The sequence below is a fragment of the Pan troglodytes genome, chromosome 2 (genome assembly GCF_028858775.2).
Source record: "Pan troglodytes isolate AG18354 chromosome 2, NHGRI_mPanTro3-v2.0_pri, whole genome shotgun sequence".
In the NCBI taxonomy this organism is placed as follows: domain Eukaryota; kingdom Metazoa; phylum Chordata; class Mammalia; order Primates; family Hominidae; genus Pan; species Pan troglodytes.
This window is the reverse complement of record NC_086015.1, coordinates 168,971,214-168,993,056: the sequence shown is the minus strand read 5'-3', so window position 1 is coordinate 168,993,056 and position 21,843 is coordinate 168,971,214. Positions and strand designations below refer to the sequence as shown.

The following is a 21,843-nucleotide window of genomic DNA, read 5'->3' as shown; positions in this document are numbered from 1 at the left end:
ATCTGATGAGGTGGTTAATAATATTAACTCTCATATTTGCTGAAATAATATAAAATATTTAATATGAATTGTCAATTATAATGACTGGCATAAGGTAGAATTACAACAAATGCTAATTATATTTGCTTGTTTGAAAATTTAACGCTCTATTAAAAGGCAAAAAAGTGCTCACCTGCAAATATTAATACATGCCTTCTGTTTAGTCCATAGAAAGCCCACAAGTAAGAGATTCAAAAGTGAAAGCTATCACTTACAGAAGATTAAGAATATATTGCATTGAGAAGATAGGGATTAAGGAGTTCATCAAAGGTTCTTTAAAAAATTATTTTCCTGAACATCATTTCAAGAAAGATAAGCGCCAAAGACATAAATATATTCTCCAGAGCATGTGCACTGCAAGTTGACAAATGTGTCTCTTTTATAGAGTTTGGTGAAGGTTATTCATTTTATTTTTCCTGTCTTGACCAGAAAATTGTGGCTTCTCATCATGTATGACTGCCTGCAAGGTCTTCTGAATAGGAAATTACCAATGCTGAAATTTGTATGACTTAAATAAGTGTTGAAGTGTGGGGGTTGAAAGGAGATACATGTCAGAGACATCCATTCAGTTAATAGAACTAAGTTTTTGATTTGCATAGCTTATATCTAGAGCATTCTGTTTCTTATTTTCTATTTTACTATCTTCTCTAACTATATAATTAGCACAGATTGAAGCTATAATGGATTTCAATAATAGCACTTCTTTAGAATGATGTATACATCTTTAAATCTTAAGACAAGCATAGGAAATATGTATATTCTTAAAAAAAGGAAAATTTTTTTAAAGTTTAGAGTTAAAAGAAACATGCATTTTCTGTTACATTTCAGATTATTTTAGTTAAAGAATCTTCTATGCTTTTTTTCTTCATTCTTTGAAGACTACCTGCAATTGTAAAGCATGAATCCTGTAATACTTCTGTAAATGAATCACTATTGCATTTATACCATTAGCCTCTGAACAGATTTCAAGTTGCTGCTGCCAACTCTCGCGAGCTTTGTCAGTAACAGTTGATTGTTACATTCAGTAACACTGAATGTCAGTGCAGTCCAATTTACAGGCTGGAGCAGCAGCTGCATCCTGCATTTCCCCGAAGTATTACATGATTTTCACTCCTTGCAAACTTTACCATCTTTGTTGCCGAGAATCGGGTAAGTTGCTCTGAATTTACACCTTCGTGTAGAGATCCAAGTTACTGTAAAGCTCATTCTGTGGGATGAGAGTGATCTCTTCATGTGTTTGTTGTGTCCCTTTGGTGCTCTGTGGGGAACAGTTACTGAAGCTTGCAAATGGGACAGAGGAAGTGAGCCAGCAGGCACATGCATCAAATCTTCCTATTATTCAGGGAACGCAGACTTTGTTTATTTAACTGCTGAGAAAATAATGAATTTATTCAACTCTGCATAAAGGACCATAGCACGTGTGGAATCACTGTGATATATATTCTTAGTGAGTTTCCTAAGAAAAAACATTTCATACTGGCTTACCCTTAAATGCATTGTTTATTGAATCTGTCTGTAAAAGTAATCTTTCATTAGCCTTACTTTTTTTTTCTTTTTAAATGGGATAAAGTTAGTAGTTAACTTATTTTTTCCTGAACAAAATACTTTTCTCAATCAACATTTTGTCACCTAAAACTTTAACAATAACAACTGGCAAATGAGAGGTCTGTTTATTTTATGTAAATAAAAACAAAACCTGTTTTCTAATTTGATTTACAGTGATTTATGAACATGTCCCCTTTGCCCTTTGTGTTCACTTTTTATATGTTTGTTTAAATTGTAGCAAAATATTTTACATTTGCTATTATTTTACTATTATAGAAATAGTAAGCAAATGTACTTTCTGCTCATCCTATAATCTTGTAAAACTATTATTTTGATAACATCAGTTCCACTTTAACCAGGGAATTAAATATTAAGGATTATAAAATCTATGAATGACTAAAAGTAAACTGAAATGTGATTTCATTGTTTATGATTTCTATTTATTATATATTTTTATTTTATGAGTATGTCTTCTACATTTTTATGAATATATTTCATGATAATAAACTCAATTAGGAGCTCCTGTCACTAGTCTGTGTAATGCCTTCCTTAATATAAACTATCTCATAGTTACAATACATACAATGACAGTTTACTTATATAAGTAGTTACTTTGTTTAAGGATAAGCGTGAGCTTTTAAAGTGTTACTTTAACATTTGAATAAAAATCTTCAGAATTTTCTCTGGATATAAAATAAAGTAGTCTTTTGGATGCCAAATAAATTTCTAATTGGGTTATCAAAGTGCTGTTTTGTTCTCCTAATTTTTTGTTGTTGTTGTTTGTTTGTATTGTCCTAGTTTTTTAATTGTAAAAATATGTTTGGGATGTATTCCATATTTCATTTTTATAAAACATAAGCTACTAATAGCTAAACAAGTCACATCTTATCTATAAATTTGGTTCCTTCTTCGAGTCATTTCTTGATAAGTATAATATATATTTACATTGAATATTATCTTCATTTCGATGGTTTCTTGCCAGCATCTGCTCATTCTTACCAAAATTAGACAGTCCCAGATGTTAAGAGAATTGTAATTGAATAGATAGCAACCTAAGAGAAGATTTAATTTTCAGAGAAGACTCAAGAAATCTCTCTAATAAATGTTCAAATTATTCACACAATGAAGTTTGCAAATGTTCTTCCTAATTGAGGACAGATAAAACATCTTAAGTTTCTTATATCTAATGTAGTGTCTTCTATATGTATACATGCCTAAAGCATAGCTGAAGAATCCCTGAAAGACAGTGATGTAGTCTATTTATAATCAGACTTCCTCAATTCCCCACTTCACTTAGTCTGCAACAAAACAAGCTTTTTAAGTTTGATATAAAGACGTCGTTGTTCCAATTTCTTCAAATACATTTAAGAGCGCTTGTTCTAGATCATATTAATATTATCTAGATGGCTCTTTCTCTACCATTTTAAGAGGGTTTATTTCCAAGTAGAAATAAATATTTATTTAATTGTAACTTTTTAAAAGATAGGGAAATTATACACAGGGAAAATATTTTGAATATTTGCTTGAACATCTTTTAAAAATTCTTGGCTTGTCCCTTATTTTGAAAATCTGGTGGATAGTCAAGTATCCCAAAAAATAGCTCTTTATACAAATTATTTTATCACACTCACATCTTATAGTATAACATTTAGTATTTTTTGTTAAAATCAGCTAGGGAATATTAATAGTACTTTCAAAATTGAATTAAAAATACAAAAAAAAGATTTGTCACCTTTTTTATTTGAAAGTTATTGTTATAACAATTTAGCATTTTCAAAAATTGCCAGTAAATTTTCTTAATTCCAAACAAAAACTCAGTTCCTCAAAAACTCAAATTCCTCAAAAACTCAATTCCTCAAAAACTAGAATTGTCTGAATTCCAAACAAAAACTCCTGTCTTTATTTCCAATATTAAATACTATTTTGATAAGCAAATTGATCTAAATTCAGATACACAGCTGTACTTGTGAAAATGTGCCCCATTTTTATGATAATGTTTATGGTACTATGTTCTCTCAGAATCATGTGAGACAGTATCCAATTGCACCAGAATTTATTAACAGAAAAATGATCAAACCTGCACGTTGTGCACATGTACCCTAAAACTTAAAGTATAATAATAATAAAATTAAAAAAAAGAAAAACGATAATGTTTTGTTGAATATCCTAATCATTACTATAAATTTTGAGATATAGACTCAATATTTTTATTCTATTTTCATTTATTTCTCTTTCGATTGCTCAATTACATGATAAACATATCAAAATTTTTAAAGTTTTTTAATGGCAAAACTACAGAGTAGCATGTTAGAATAGATAATACCAGATTATAAAAAGGGCAAAGTGATGCTTATTTAAAAAATAAAGTACTGCAATTAAATATAAAAACATTAGCCTACAATACACTAACAGTATATGAACATCTGCATATTTTTATATTAAAGTACACATTAAATAATATGTCATATGACACTCTGCAACAATACATATGATTTGGCATTATATTGTCATTTTTGCAATGAATGCATGCTTACAAGAATTGCTTTGATTGTTACCAATTACATTATTTGCAAGTTGATAACTCAGATATCATTATCGAAAAATTAAAGATTTTAATTCATACCATATTATTATATAACAAGACCTACTCAGCATAAAATATAAATATCAACATATAATAAATTTTGTATTAAATCAAGTTAAGTGACATGGGAAGATATTACAACCATTTAGATGTTATAGCAACTGTTTAACATAAACAATGAAACATCACATTTCATAATTACACAAAACACAAATACAGTTTTGTAGCAACCATAGTACTTGCTTTGCAATAATATAAACTGTTTGTAGAACAAGTTTGAAAACTATCAGAGACCAAAATTTATTTCAATTTGGTGTTTGGCTTCTAAAGACAAACTAATATTCAAATAAAATCAAGGAAAAAATAGATGGCTTTTGCATTAGACTTAGAAGAACATTGACTGAGCTAGGCAAGAGGGAGAATGGGTACAACCAGGGATGATGCAATTAATTTATTAAATTGCAGCTTAGAACGAACCGCCCAATCAGCTTTGCACCTTATTCGCTTTTTCTTCCCAGAGGATGTTTTCAAAAAAGAAAATAAAAAAAATCATACTAGCACTTTGTTTTTCTCCAGATGCTCTCCTGCATTTATTAAAGAGAAAGGGATTAGCGGTTATCAGAAAGAAAAAAGAACTGAAGCAGTAGAGTGCCTCTAAAACTTTGATTATGTCTGAAATGTTATTAGTGTCAGGTAACAGGAAACTTTAAGTCATTGTTATATTTTACTTATTTATTTACTGTGATTTATGATACAGTCATACAATACATAATGATGCTTCAATCAATAATGGTGGTCTTATACAATTATAATATAGTATTTTCACTGTACCTTTTCTCTGTTTACATACACATACAGTTACCATTTTCTAACAATTGCCTACAGTATTCAGGAACATGTTATACAGATTTGTAGCCTAGATGCAACAGCCTATACCATATAGCCTAAAGGTGTGGTAGGCTATGGCATCTAAGTTTGCGTGAGTACACTTATAATGCGTGCACAATGATTAGATCGCCTAACAATGCATTTCTTAGAATGTATCCCTGTCAATAAATGGCATATGACAAGGATACATTATATAATAGTACCTAAATTATATATAATAGTACGTAAATATCATGAATGTAGAAATGCTGCTAAAAATATATTTTAATTATGTTTTATTGATCTTAGCACACATCTAATTGTACCAAACAGAACTGAAAAAATAATAATCTTGTGGCTTGATTTTTTTAAAACCTTATTATTATAGCAGTCATTTTATATGTAAATATATATGCATATACATATGAATATTGTTAGAATTAGATATAGAAATAGATATATCCATTAAGTATCAAGCCCTGAACCAAATGCTCCAGACCATGGATTAATAAATTGAGATATTTATTGGGATAAAAGATACTTGTAGGTCACTAGATATCCTATGACCATTGGTGAATTAGGCTGATTTGAAATATGATACTCTACGTCTGGGACGTAGGCATTAGAATAGTTATTTATTCTCTTTCTTTGAGAAAATCTAAATTAAATAAACAAAGAAAAAACTAATACAAATGCTTAGTATTTGTAGGATTCGTTTATTGGTTGTGTAGGTTGGATTACAGCAACCTAATTACAGCATGAGAAAAAATAAAGGGAAGACTTTGTACATTAATGGATCTTTGTTATTATTATGTGAATGAGAATCAGTATTTGTAATTGACTATTTTAGTTATATAAACACATTAGTTCTTTTATGGCCGGGCGCGGTGGCTCATGCCTGTAATCCCAGCTCTTTGGGAGGCCGAGGCAAGTGGATCACTTGAGGTCAGGAGTTCAAGACCAGCCTGGCCAACAGGGTAAAACCCCATCTCTACTAAAATACAAAAATTAGCTGGGTGTGGTGCCATACACCTGTAATCCCAGCTACTTGGGAGGCTGAGGCAAAAGAATCACTTGAGCCCAGGAGGCAGAGGTTGCAGTGAGCCGAGATCACACCACTGCACTCTAGCTTGGCGACAGAGTGAGACTCCATCTCAAAAGAGACATTAGTTCATTTAAATGATATTTGCATCACATTTTGCTGTCCCTCGTTGTCACAGAGTTTCCAAATCTGATTTTTAATTTCTTTTTTATTGAAAAGAAACTCACATCTGCATTATGAATTTCTGATAAAACTTAGATCTCTTCTAATAGTCTATGTCATCCATTAAATATTATTTCATAAATGTCAAATACTTATGATTTTGTAGGTCACAAAGATTATTTTTGCTTCTGCCATGTGGCCCAATAGTTTCTAAGCTTTGATCCTCTAATTTCAGTCATTTTTTTCATTATAAAAAATACAAATAATTCTGACTGTGCTAACACATTTAGCTTCACTAGTTGCATATACTTTAATCTGTTAACAAATTGCTATAACAAATATGAATACATATTGAGTAATACTGAGTATAAAATTCCTCTTAAGCCACAATCTTCTCCCAGACATTATAATGCTAGCCCCTGGTTCTCTCTATTGACATTATAAATCTGGTAAAGAGTCCCTCATGTTTATTAAATTTTGGAGAAATTACCTGGAATATATCCTCAGCCTTCGCTCTTTATTTTTTCCATAGCCCTTACTAGTGGTAGCATGTTTGTTAGTTTTTACAATTTGTAGAATAAATGGTGACTACCATATATTTGTTACTTAATATTCTGTGAATAAATTGTCTAAATTCTCTTCAGTTTGTATAATAGGATTGTATAGAGGAAGATGTCACTTGGCAAAAGGGACCACAGAAAAGACAAGGAAAACAGAAAAGGACAATAATGACAATCTATTGATCCTTAAAAGTTCTTAACCTACTTAACAATTCTGCCAAGAACCAGCCAGTCATGATATTTCAGAGAATATATGAACTTGTATTTTCTCCTCTTACCAAGGCAGAAATTATATCTGATGTAGGTAGACTACTGTTTACTGCTTTTTTGGTGGAGCTGTACATATAGTCAGAAGTAACATTAAATTTGACTAGGACAAACATTCTATTTAAAATACTAGCTCTTCCTTACAAAGATTTGACAATAAATATCCCTAAAATGAATATTTTTTATTTTCCATTCCACTATTTTTTTTTCTAAATTGAAAACTAAAATATCTCTGTTTTCTATTTTTTCCTATGTAGGCCTTTACAGAAGCAGGTTTATTTGTTTTCATAATTTGTAGAATTACTAACGACTATATTTTAGGTAATTATCATCAATAAAGTATAGTATGCTATATGCAGAAGGCTTATAAAACATTATACTTACCTCTCTTTCAGAAATCAATATGCATAGCAAAGTCACAATCATATGCATCAGATTTCTCTTTTGGTTTCTTTTGCTCTGCATGCTTATTGGGAAGTCACATACTGAAGATGACATCATAATTGCAACAAAGAATGGAAAAGTCAGAGGGATGAACTTGACAGTTCTTGGTGGCACGGTAACAGCCTTTCTTGGAATTCCCTATGCACAGCCACCTCTTGGTAGACTTCGATTCAAAAAGCCACAGTCTCTGACCAAGTGGTCTGATATTTGGAATGCCACAAAATATGCAAATTCTTGCTGTCAGAACATAGATCAAAGTTTTCCAGGCTTCCATGGATCAGAGATGTGGAACCCAAACACTGACCTCAGTGAAGACTGTTTATATCTAAATGTATGGATTCCAGCACCTAAACCAAAAAATGCCACTGTATTGATATGGATTTATGGTGGTGGTTTTCAAACTGGAACATCATCTTTACATGTTTATGATGGCAAGTTTCTGGCTCGGGTTGAAAGAGTTATTGTAGTGTCAATGAACTATAGGGTGGGTGCCCTAGGATTCTTAGCTTTGCCAGGAAATCCTGAGGCTCCAGGGAACATGGGTTTATTTGATCAACAGTTGGCTCTTCAGTGGGTTCAAAAAAATATAGCAGCCTTTGGTGGAAATCCTAAAAGTGTAACTCTCTTTGGAGAAAGTGCAGGAGCAGCTTCAGTTAGCCTGCATTTACTTTCTCCTGGAAGCCATTCATTGTTCACCAGAGCCATTCTGCAAAGTGGATCCTTTAATGCTCCTTGGGCGGTAACATCTCTTTATGAAGCTAGGAACAGAACGTTGAACTTAGCTAAATTGACTGGTTGCTCTAGAGAGAATGAGACTGAAATAATCAAGTGTCTTAGAAATAAAGATTCCCAAGAAATTCTTCTGAATGAAGCATTTGTTGTCCCCTATGGGACTCCTTTGTCAGTAAACTTTGGTCCGACTGTGGATGGTGATTTTCTCACTGACATGCCAGACATATTACTTGAACTTGGACAATTTAAAAAAACCCAGATTTTGGTGGGTGTTAATAAAGATGAAGGGACAGCTTTTTTAGTCTATGGTGCTCCTGGCTTCAGCAAAGATAACAATAGTATCATAACTAGAAAAGAATTTCAGGAAGGTTTAAAAATATTTTTTCCAGGAGTGAGTGAGTTTGGAAAGGAATCCATCCTTTTTCATTACACAGACTGGGTAGATGATCAGAGACCTGAAAACTACCGTGAGGCCTTGGGTGATGTTGTTGGGGATTATAATTTCATATGCCCTGCCTTGGAGTTCACCAAGAAGTTCTCCGAATGGGGAAACAATGCCTTTTTCTACTATTTTGAACACCGATCCTCCAAACTTCCGTGGCCAGAATGGATGGGAGTGATGCATGGCTATGAAATTGAATTTGTCTTTGGTTTACCTCTGGAAAGAAGAGATAATTACACAAAAGCCGAGGAAATTTTGAGTAGATCCATAGTGAAACGGTGGGCAAATTTTGCAAAATATGGGTAAGTGCTGATTTTTGTCATTGTTCTCTGGCTTGGTTTGATCCGTTTTGCTTAGCTTTGCTTGGTCTCTGGGGTAGACTTTAGTATAAAGACACAGAAATGTTTTAATTATTTGTTCTATTTGTACCAAAGCTGGTTTTATTTTTTCTTATGAACTGCATTTCAACTCCCGGTGTCAGAGTGTTTAAATCATCATCTTAGAAATTTTATAAAAAATATCTTCTGATTTCATCTCCAAAATATTTCAAAGTATTTCAACAATGTTAGCCAAAGTTTTTATAGAAAAAGATGCTTAGTTGGAGAACTAAAATTAATGTGAGAATACTTTTTAACCTGCAAGTTTACAATGTTCACAGATTTACGTCAGAGTAGGACTATTTCTTCCCAAGCTCTTCAGCTTGGTACCATGATACCTGATATATGAAGTAATATATCTCTGCTTAGGAAATTGAAGGGACATGATGGTGATGCAGTTGGCCCTCAGTTTACCCAAAATATACATTTGCCATTGTATTGTTTGGTTTTTCTTTTTTTCCTAATAGGCCTTATCAGATTTGAGGCAGCCTGTGTTTGACTGGGGCCATGAGGGTTTAGCTAAGCCGTTCTCCACCTGAGCAGTCTTATGGCTGACATTAGATAATCAGAGACATTACAAAAAACATATTTCCCCCATATATTATAAGTATTGTGATAGTATATCCAAAAGACTCAGAAAAAATAACCATTTAGAATATATTTTCTAAATATGTGTATCTATAGAAAATAAAGTAGTTTTTTTTTTCTCCCACTCCATTTGTAAACCAAAACCACATTTTATACATGGGAGTAAATTGCACCAATGTGAATAATTTTAAAAAAACAGAAATTTAGAAATTTACTTATACAAGAAGTGTTTACATAAATCATAAGTTGATTGATTCAGTAATTCAGTCTATCACACTATCTTTTATAACTAAACAAAATGCTGATAGTTACATTATTGCTTTCTGGTGTTCTTTTCCACCCTCCATTTGGAATTCTTTGTATTTCATGTTACTGTATGCATGTTTCTACAATATCAGTTGTACAATTCTTTTCAAAACGGTTTAATACTTATTCACTGTGGATAAAGTTATAATTCTTCCACCTAGCATTAAAAGGCCTCTATAATCTTGCTGCAACTCACATTACTCAGTAACACCAGGTTCTGGGTAAGCCAGTTATCTCACTAATACCAAAGATTCTGAGTTTAACTGCACCTTAGAACTTTCTTCTCGCAATGTGCCCTGTTTAGAACACCTACCTCTTTCCTCTTTAATGACAAAGTCCTACTTTTTTAAGGTCTTAATCTACTACGCATCTCATGCAGCGTTTCTTTAATTCCTAGAGTTGCAATTGTTTCAGACTTCTTGTTCACTCTCACAGAAGTTGACTGTAACTTGTCTATTTCCTCTTTCATTGTAAGTTGTTCTTCCTCAACCATACTAAACTACGTTCTTGAAACAGAATCTGTGGTTTTGATTTGATATTCATTGAAGTACTATGATGGGTATGTATCATATTTAACAAATATTTGGCTAATGATTGAACGAGAGCTGGTAAAAGACAGTATGAGTAAAAAATATTATATTGCCTTTTCAAGATATGTGGGTTATTATATTACCTGTAGCTGTAAAATATTTTATTCCTTCTCAACATCAGCATAAATTTCTGCTCAAGGAAAGAACGATCAGCTTATTTTTAGAGGTGTATTAGAATTACTTATATCTCATTCTGCTCTCTCCCTCAAGACTTTATCCATATTACATCATTTATATATGTTTTTAATTCTTTCTTTAAATTCTAGGAACTGTAAATCATTTAAGGATTTAAGGATGATTTTTGAAATTATTGAAACCTAAACTTTTCAAAGGACTTCATTTTGTTGCATGTTGCAATCATTGAGGAATTTATATTTTCTCATTTCACAATGGAGAACACAAAGAATCAGATGTGTTAAATGCCTTGTTTATGGCACCCATATAACAGACCAAAGAAGAAAATCTTTGACACTTAATAGGATTATTTAATACTTAATTATTTAATTATTAATTAATTAATTAATAAGGTTATTTAATATTAACCTTATAATGGGAAATAAATAAAAATTGACATTTTAATAATAATAATACATATATGTCATGGAGATCATAAGCTATAAAGAGTTAAACTGTAAAGTAGTGTGGCAATAACAAGATGTTATTTTAGTAATTTTATTGGCAGACGATATTTGCACAGTTGAACAGAGATAATAACATTATATATTTGTGTTAAGGGTTGATTTGATGTCAAGCATAATGTTAATATCCTGATGTTCGTTATCTATTTTCAAAGTATACATGTGAATTAATATAGAAGCTTTGAATAATTAAGTGAACTGCAGTGGAAACAAAGTTGATAACTGTTAGGTCTGGAAATCTATCCACATCTTTCTGACCACAGACTTGATGTCCCAAATCTGTAATTTCCAAGGGCAAAGACTTTCCTCCTAGGCCCCTTTCTTTCTACCCACCAATGACATTTAACAATGTCTGGAGCCCTTTTTGAGTGTCAGTACTAGGGATACAGATGATACCAGCAAGGTAAAGGCCCAGCATGCTGCTAAACACCCTGTAATGCACAGGGCGGCATTCCACAATGATATAATTATTCATTCCAAAATGTAAATAATGCCAAGGTTGAGAAACTCTTCTAGTCTCTACTTCCTCAGAACTTCAAAATGTCTTATTAAGAAAGTAAAAGTAGAATTGGAGCTGTAATTATCATTTAGGAAAATGAGTTTTCAAGTTCATGATTCATGAAATGTTTTAATAAATTCTTCTTAATTAGTAAATCTATGTCTACTATTTATAATCTTCATTGAAATATAATGTACATACTATAAAAATATACACAATAAACATAAAGATCAGTAAATTTTTACCAATATGTACAACTCCATAAAGATAAAGCATAATTCCATTGCCTCAGAATAAAGTGCCCCCCCACCTCTTTGCAAACAGCCATCTTACTCCCCATGTCCAGTCAATCACTGATTCTATTTTTATTATAGATTAGTTTTACCTTTTCTAGAGCTTTATATTCACGGTATCATAGCCTATATAATCTTGTGTCTCGCTTCTTTTGCTCAGCATAATAGAATTGCAATTCATCTGTGTTGTATGTGTAAGTAGTTTATTTGTTATTCACTGCTAAGTGCTATTTCCTATGGATGATTGTACCACTACTTGTTTATCCATTCACTCATACGTTGTTTCCTTTTGGGGATATTATGACTAGCATTCTACGAATATTTTTCTGGAAGACTTTTGTCTTGTACAAAATCTGTAGAAGATTTTTTTTTCTCTTATTTTGAGTAAAAAGTGAGAGGAATTGCAGGAACACATATAAACACATGCTTATTTTTTTTAAAGAAACTGTTCAACTATTTTCCTTAGTTGAGAATTTTATACTCCCAAAAGCAATGATGTACCAGAGCCCCACTTGTTTCACATCTTCAGCATCACTCGCAACTAATCAATCTTCAATTTTAGCTGTTCTTCTGGCTTTGTAATGACATCTCATTGTGCTTTTACTTTGTTTCTCTCTGATGGATATAGATGTGAAACATCTTTTCTTATGCTTACTGGTCATTGGTATTTTTTCTATTTTGAAATGTTTAAGTCTTTTGCCAATTTTTATTGGGTTTATCTCTCATTGACTTGTAAGAATTCTTATATTCATAGGTGGAAATTGAACAATGAGAACACATGGACACAGGAAGGGGAACATCACACACTGGGGCCTGTTGTGGGGTGGGGTGAGTGGGGAGGGATAGCATTACGAGATATACCTGATGTTAAATGATGAGTTAATGGGTGCAGCACACCAACACGGCACATGTATACATGTGTAACTAAGCTGCACGTTGTGCACATGTACCCTAAAACTTAAAGTACAATAAATATAAAAAGATACATATCCTATGTATTTTCAATATTTTCTCCCAGTTTATATCTTACTTTGATTTTTAAAATGTTGAATTTCAATGAATCTCAGCTTATTAATTTATTTCCATCTTATCAAATAAATATTTCCCTACACCAACATTTGTAAAGACTGGTTTTTTTTTCTGTTTTCTTCTTGCTTTATGGTTTTAGCTTTTTACTTTTGATTCATAATATATTTACATTCATATCTGTGAACTTTTAATGTAGGCATTGAGGTTCATTATTTCCCATATAAATATTCAGATATTACATCACTATTCTTTAGAAAAGACACTTCTTTACTTACTAAATTACTTAGGCTACTTTCTTGAAAATCAACTGACCATATATGTGTGGATATGAATGAGTACATTTTATTCTGTCCCACTAAATGGTCACATGTCTATTCTTATGCCAGTACTGGAGTGTCTTATATAGTATGTCTACACAGTATTTTTTTAATTGGAGAGTTTAAAGGAGTACACTATGTTTTCACAAACAAAACTTTTGATTTGAAAAAAAAAACAGTTATGTCTATTTTAGTTTTGCATTTCCAAATAAAGATTAGAATCAGCTTCTCAGTTTTCACAAAAGCTGATTAGGTGTTGAAATTATTGATTAATGTAAAGAGAATGTTCATATTAACATTACTGCTTTTAAATCCATGAATATGGTATACCTTTCCTTTTATTTTGTTATTTTTTAATTTCTATAAATATTTAAAAGTTTTACATGTACAGTCCTTGGATATATTTAATTAAATTTATCCCTAACAGTTTTATGTATTTTAAAATTTAGATTTTGCTAGTATCTAAATATACATTTGATTTTCTACGTCATGCAACCTTGCTAATTTCACTTATAAAGTTTGGTAGATTTATCAATTTTTTAATTTGGGGGTTAAATAAGCTATTTTCTGTGAATGATGGGGGACAGTTGGCTTCTTCCTTTTCAATATTTATATCTATCATTTTCTTGATGATTTTGTTATTGCATTCTCTAGGATTGTTAGCACAATATTAAATAATAGATGTGAGAGCATATAGTTTCAAATCTTAGAGGGATGAGTTCACCATTTTGGTATTGTCTATATTAACTATAGTTTTGCCCTTCGTCAAATTTAGGAAATTCTCCTCTATTCCTATTTCTTGAGAGTCTTTGCTATAAATAGATATTAAATTGTGACAAATGCTCTTTCTGCTTCTATTGAAAGGACCATCATATTTTTGTTGCTTTGTCTTCTCATTAATTTTGTTAGTGTGGTGAATTATATTAAAACAATCTTGCATTCCTAGAATAAAAACAACTTTATCATAATATAGTGTCATTTTAATATATTTTTATATTGTTCTCTAATAATAATATAATTTATTGATGTTTTCCTCTTATTCATGAAAAATATAAGTATACAATTTTATTTATTTTAATTTCTTTGTAAAGCTTTCATGTAAGAATAATCTTAGGCTGAACATGGTGGTTCATGCCTGTAATCCCACCACTTTGGGAAGCCAAGGCAGGAGGACTGCTTGAAGCCCGAAGTTCTAGACTAGCCTGAGCAACAAAGTGAGAGAGTCCATCTCTACATTACAAAAAAAAAAAAAAAAAGTTGGTTGGGTATGGTGCCACACACCTGTAGCCTCAGCTACATGGGAGGCCGAGGCAGGAGGATCACTTGAGCCCAGGAATTCATGGCTGTAGTGGACTATGATCATGGCACTGCACTCTAGCCTGGGTGACAGAACAGATCTCCTCTCTGAGAAAAAAAAATGTAGTAATCTTCCTTCTGCTTCAAGATTTTTTAGTTTGCAAACCATTGGGATTATTTAAGTCTTTAAATATTTAACATATTTCGTCAATGAAACCACTTAGATCTGGAGTTTTCCTTATGGGAAAATATCTTATTATAAATATAATACTTCATAGGATATAGAGCTATCTAGACATCTATTCCTTCTTGATTCAGTAGTGATAGGTTATAGTTTTCAAGGATTATTTTTCCAGTTATTCCATTATCAATTGGCATTCCCCTTTTCTTAACTGTCATAGGTTTGCATTGCCCATTATCCAGTTTCTGAAATTCATTGCCTTGTTTGTTCTGTCCAGTATTATAATTGTTTATGATGAGAAGGCTAATCTCACCTTATCATGGATGAAGGTGAAAGTCCAACACTTTCCTCTCCGTTGGTATTTTAAGGGCATCTTAACATTTATAGATCTCATTCAGTTATATAAAACTCATTTTTCAGTTACTTTATAAATTATCAAAGAGGTACAAGATTTTTAAATTTGATTTCTTAATAAAATTAAAAGTTATTTTGAGCTAGCACTAAAGGACATGCAAATTTGATGTCTTTGGTTTCAGTGTTTTAAGATTTCTTACAGAATAGAAGTCATAATATAATTTAGGCCTTTGCTAACTGGAATTGCTACCTATATATATTTTACTTGGTTTTGTTCTTCCTCTAATGCTACCTGTAGAAATGAACTTAAAATTTTACCTAAATAGCACACAGGTCTATATGTGCATTATGTCTTTTATATTATAATATATGTGAAAATATCAGTACAACATAATACGTCTACCAATCACCCATCCAAGAAATAACTTGATAGCGAAAAAAATTAAGTCAACCAGAACTTAATGAAATGTTGTCAATACTATCCCAGTGGTACAGAAAATTGGTGAAATTAAACTTGGGTTATGAGAAAGACCAGAGCACTAAAGAAGGAAAATATGCCAAATGTAATTAGTAAGATAGTATAAAATGGAAGTTATCATTATTTCAAAACCCCTCCAGCTTTTTTCTACTCTTGCAGATGATCTTTTCTTTACAATATCCTCCCTTGGTGCTGTATTCATTCAGAGCTTCTTCAGTGTAAAATCTCAGAGAGAACCATTCACAGTGCAGTTACACAGCCTTCCAGATCATGTGTGACAGCCAATGTAATGTTCCCAGTGTCAATCTTTTTACAGATCCTTTGTATATGTAAACTTAGGTAAGCTACTTAAAATTCCCTGATATTTTTTTCTTATCTGTAAAATGGGAATATAAATATAACTCTCTCATTGCCATTAAAACTTGTCATTGACAAAAAATTGTATTCCACTTCTCTATTTAAAAAAGTCAGTTCTTCCTCATGCTCTATTCTCATCTAAGATTAAACTTAGCTTCCACACCAAAAAAAGTACAATTGTTTAATTTCCTGACTCAAAACTACTTAATTAATCAATTAAGCTTTCAAATAAAGGTAAACTTTAATATTGAGGCAATTTACTTGCTTCTATACTTTTTCATTCATTCATTCATTCATAGCCTCTTATTTATTTATCATTTATTTATTCAGAACCTCTCTGAAATGGTTAATATTTTCTAATGCTTTTTTGCCAGGAATAAATGTTCTGACATGTCACTTTTATTTTGTCCTGTTTTGATATCATAAAATCACAAGCTACTTAACAAAGTAATTTGAAAGTAACATCACAGCACACATGCTGCTATTCTCATATCATAATATTTTATTTATTATTTATTCCCTTACACTTTAAGGAAATTTATCACAGAATGAGCAATTTATTAAACTTGAACAAAAATGTATTAATACATTTTTCACCACTGAAGTTAACTGATCTGGAAAAATGTAAATGAGAACAGTTCTTGATTTTTGTAATGGGGAGTGGGTAAGACAATTACATGCTAAGCCAAATGTTGTTAATACACAAGATATTTTAAAATGATTGGGACAATTTGAAAACAGATATTCATCTTTTTACTAAATTTTAATTGTAATAATCAGAAATTGCAGATTTGACAGATTCCTAAAGGAATCAATTTTGTTTCTGATTTGAGATACACACACCCACACTGAAGGAAGGGTGGCCATACAGATGGCCATAACGTCATTAAAGTACCTGAAATACACTCAATAATTTGTTCTCTAATGCTTTTAACGTAATTTTAATTTAATATTTAGCATTTAATTTGTATATTTTTATATGACACAGTAAAAAATGGATTGAAATAACAGTATTTTAACATCACTTATTTCCCAAATGGGTATATTTTCTTGGTGCGCTCTCTCTCTTTTTTTTTAATTGGAATCATTCTATGTTTTTAAATGACAACAGAAAAACTGGGGAAAGGTCAAAGAAATTATGGATGGAGAAATCGTGCTACTTCATTCTAAATGTCTGTATAGGAATTTAGCATATATTTACACTTATTATATAGTATTTGTGCAAATCCCTTCACCAAGAAATTAATTTCCAAATTATAATTGAATTTACTTTTTGTTATATTTTTCAACTAATAAATATTATAGAACTTTACCACAGTACAATTCTTAGAGGTCTCTTCAATATATCAAAATAATATCAGTTAAAGATACTCTTAACATGAACAGTGTACTATCACAATGACAAGGTGTGAGGTATATGCATTCTATTATTAGAATTTTAAAGTGCTGAAATGATGAGACTATCTAACTTTTTTTAAGTGAGAAAATTGTGTTCCATAGAAGAAAAGTGAATTGCAACTAATAGGTGACAGAACAATGATTAACTGTGACTCAAGGCTATTAACTTTCATTTCCTTGTATTATACATTCGCCAGGCTGCCTTCACCATGAATTCTTAAAAGCAGTCATTAAGTATGCTTACAAAATGCATTTGGTTCTAAACTTGTAATTTTAAATGTTAGCATGCTTATACCTGCTTGGTTAATGTTATAGAGGTAAGGGCAGAGAACAGACTAAAATTAGACATCATGAGACTTAGAGGCAAGTTTAAGTTTGTGAGACTGTCATCTGGCCATCTAGTCCAATTATTATAAGACTTATAATTAGATTTTCTGACAGATAATAGTTCACGTGGCTTCCAGAGTGAAGAGAAAAATTCTTACCCTCTGATTCTACAATTATTTGTGGTATATTATCATAATTAACCCAATGGAACATTTTCATGACTTTAAAAAAGAATCAGGGCTTAAATCCCCTTGGATTTATTTTATTGTTATCATAACAGCATCAATGTTCTATCACTTTAAATCTTTTTTTCTCCTTAGAAATTAATTTAGGAGTTACTCAGAAAAGAATAAGGCAAAAATGCCAACTGTAGTATTCCTGTAACTTACCTTAATTTTAACAGATAGAATATAAATGTAGGTTTAAAAAAAATGGATACCCATTAGTGTAATGTATTTGAAAAGAAATAATTGTGTTATGAGACAATTTAAAGTGTATATAAGATCACTTTCAGAACCATTTCAGAGTGCAGCAATATTTTTCAATGAATGACAGTGGAATGAGATAAAGAAATCCGATGTCCCCCAAAGGGGCAAATCTATAAAGAGAGCTATAAAACTGAGATATGTTTGATCAAGTATTTCAGAATACTCTCTCGCAGTGCAGCAGAAAAAAACTAATGCACTCAGTATAAAATGGCTCATTAAAACATGGAAAATCTCATTTATAGGATCGATTTACTTGGAAATAACCTGATTTGTTTTCTGTTTCTGCACATGTTTTTTAGTTGGAAAAAGTATAACATTCAGTCCACTGGTACATATTAAATTCAGTCTAATATTAATAAATCATTTTTTTAGAAATCAAAGTAATAATTTTAGGAATGTACACACAGATGTAATGCTTCAAAAGACCTGTCAGAAATAATAGCTTAAATATTGCAAAGTAACAAAACATAGTAAATAAAATGTGAATTTATATATTTTTCTGTATGGAGTTTTTCTGTTCCACAATCAGATATGACTCAGGCTAATGATTCTCTATTTATTGAATTTAGCAAAAACATAAGAACAGAAACACACCTAAAATATTTTTAAAACTACAAACACAGAAGACAAGGTTAACAGCATAAAAGAAAATAGTGGTAGCAGCAAAACAGATAGAGCCTTAAAATAAATAAGTATGTTGATTAAAAACTATTTTGTGGTTAACACTCTTCTCATTGTATAAACCATATAAAAAGTAGTGTCACTTACTGGTAAATGCATTTATGAAGGAATGTACTTCCTAGAAAAGAATTGGAATACTTTTTTAAATTATAAACACTTTTAAGAGATGTAATACTATTTATTTTAATTACTTTTAATTCTAAAAATGTTGAAATAATCCCAGTTAGAAGTTAAAAACCTAGGCCAGGCATGGTGGCTCATGCCTGTAATCCCAGCACTTTGGGAGGCTGAAACGGGAGGATCATCCGAGGTCAGGAGTTCGAGATCTGCCTGGCTAATATGGTGAAACCCCATCTCTACTAAGAATACAAAAATTAGCTGGGTGTGGTGGTGCACGCTTTTAATCCCAGCAACTCGGGAAGCTAAGGCAGGAGAATCGTTTGAACCCAGGAGGCAGAGAATGCAGTGAGCCAAGATTGTGCCAGTGCACTCCAGCCTGGGCAACAAGAGCAAAACTCTGTCTCAGGAGAAAAAAAAAAAAAAAAAAGAAGTTAAAAACCTAAACACACAGTACTTAAGAATTACTTTTTTTGTTTATTTTTTCACCTCCAAAGAAAGGCCTTGACTTTTAATTGAATTTCCAACATAGCATGATGCATCAAAAGAGCATGGCATTAGAGGAAAATAGCTTGATTTTGAAGCCATGTTTGCCACATAGTTGCCAAGTTAATTGTTCCCTCTATGTCTCTATTTCTCTAATAAAACCTTCTTCACATGGTTATTGTGAAAACTTGCCCAGTGAATAATACGTATATATGTATTTTATTGTAGATGCAAATAGATCTGGGTATACCTATGGATAAGTCTGTAAGCAATAACTAGATTGGTAATAGGATGGTATTGTTGTTCTCTTCACTAACGTCTCTTCCTCTGCTTCATGATCTTCTTCGTGTTGGTAGTTTCCATTTACTAGATGTTTCAGTAAGATCCAAGCAAGGGTCTAAATATTCCAGATAGACATTGCATGTAGTCTTTACAACCACTCTGTGTAAAATGCATTAATATCCCTATTTTACAAAGAAAGCTACTGATGATTGGAAAGTTTAGGTCACACAACTAACATTTGTCTTTAATTTTTTAATTTTTAATTTTTGTGGGTTAATTTTTCTACCTGCATGTCTTGATTTAAAAATGATATTTTAAATTATGGTACCTAAAATAATGCTTTAGTAGTCCTAAAATCAGAAAAACAGTAGTTAAATACAAGAATATATTGTTGGCAGAAATATGTCTCATCCTCCTTATGAAGTTACCATTCTCAGTATACTAGGTAAACTTTATCCAAAATGACATTTTATAATTTCTAATTTCAAAATCTATTTATTTATTTTATAGTTTATATTATATGCTTTGTTTCATATTTTGTAATTATGTATTTATATAAAATGTGAAAAATAAATTTGATCATAACAATTTATCTGTAGCTGTAATTATAAAGCAGTATAAAATTTAATAAAACCAGATGCTTCTGATTCTTCAGCATTCCCTCAGATAGACATTTTTGAATGAAAGTCATGAGATTGTTTCCAAGGTACACTGCTTTTAAAATCACAAGTTATTAAATAATACTTTTCAGTATAAAATAATTATGGTCAGATTGATGAGTTTTAAGAAATTATACCTGCTGCAATTTTCCTTCTTTAGATTGTAAGGCCTTTGAGGGTAAAGATTTTCTCTCTGTTCTCCATGCCTCACTGTTTTTTATTTGCTTTGTCATCTTTGCCTATTTATGTTGTGTTTACTGCTGCATCCCTATTACCTCAATAATGCTTGATGCATGTGAGCTTTCAAATATATTTGTGTGTTATCATGGTGAGAGTTCTGGAAAAACTATAAAACACAGAAGCATAGAGCAAGATGCAGATAGAATGTGTTATCATTTGTAACGCGGTCACGAAAACTTTCTGACAAAGTTCTATTAAAATAGAGGGACAGAGTAAATCATGTGAATATCTGGGGAAAAATTTTCCCAGAAGAGAGAACAACCTCTAAGACTAAAGTATTTGGGATGTTGCAGGAACAGCAAGAAAGATAGTGCGGCTGGAATAGGTATGTGAAGGGGAAGTGATAAGAGGTAAGGTCAGAGAAGTACAAAGAGCCAAGATATATGATTTCAAGCTTGGATGAGTTTCTGAAATCTTTCCTGAGTGAGACATTTAGTTATGAAATATTCAGGAATTTGAGTAGCATATTTTGGCTCAAACATTATAAAGAAATCTCTGACTGGTAGGTACACAAGAATGAAGTGTACAGAAGAACTAGGAGGTTATTACAGCAATCCAGTTAAGAAATGATCATAGATTAGGTAAAAGTGGGAAAAAATGATCAGAATCAGGTTATACTTTGAAGGAAGGTCTGACAATATTTGCTGAGATATTGGATGTGGAATATAAGAGAATAAATTGGGACAAGGATACTACACTGCAAAATTTTTTATTTGAGCCACCAGAAGAGTAGAGGTAACATTTCCTGAGATATTAACAACTATTGGAGGATGTGGTTGGGAGAGTGAAATCAGAAGTTCTATTTCAGACATTTCAAGTTTAAGGGACCTGTTTTTCCAGAAATATTTAAATTAAATTGTTTAATTTATATTTAAATTTTTATTGTGCCAAGACATCTGAAATTCAAGGGAGAAAAAGGGGCTATAAATTTGGTATCTAAAAGTATGAAGATGGTGTTTAAAGCTATGAGACAGGTTTATTTCACTTACGGAGGTTTTAGATAAAACACATGTCTAAGCACCTCAAGGTTAGAGGGAGGGAGGAGGAAGAAAAAACTGTAGAGAGAGAATGGAGTAGCCAAATGAATTGGAGGGCAACTAGGAGAACATGGTATCCACTCAAGACTAAATAAAGAGAATATTTCAGGAAAGGAGTATCTGTATAGAATATAGAATGAG

At 31.6% G+C, this 21,843-nt stretch overlaps 1 protein-coding gene across 1 annotated transcript in view; it reads left to right on the top strand.

Moving 5' to 3' along the window:
- The first annotated feature begins 985 nt into the window (after nucleotides 1–985).
- Nucleotides 986–21,843, top strand: part of BCHE (butyrylcholinesterase) — a 64,522-nt gene continuing 43,664 nt past the window's right edge. Inside the window, exons 1-2 of the mRNA XM_516857.7 lie at nucleotides 986–1,188; nucleotides 7,462–8,986. Of these exons, the coding sequence (XP_516857.2) occupies nucleotides 1,074–1,188; nucleotides 7,462–8,986 (1,640 nt within the window). The 5' untranslated portion in view covers nucleotides 986–1,073. The remainder of the gene's footprint in view (nucleotides 1,189–7,461; nucleotides 8,987–21,843) is intronic.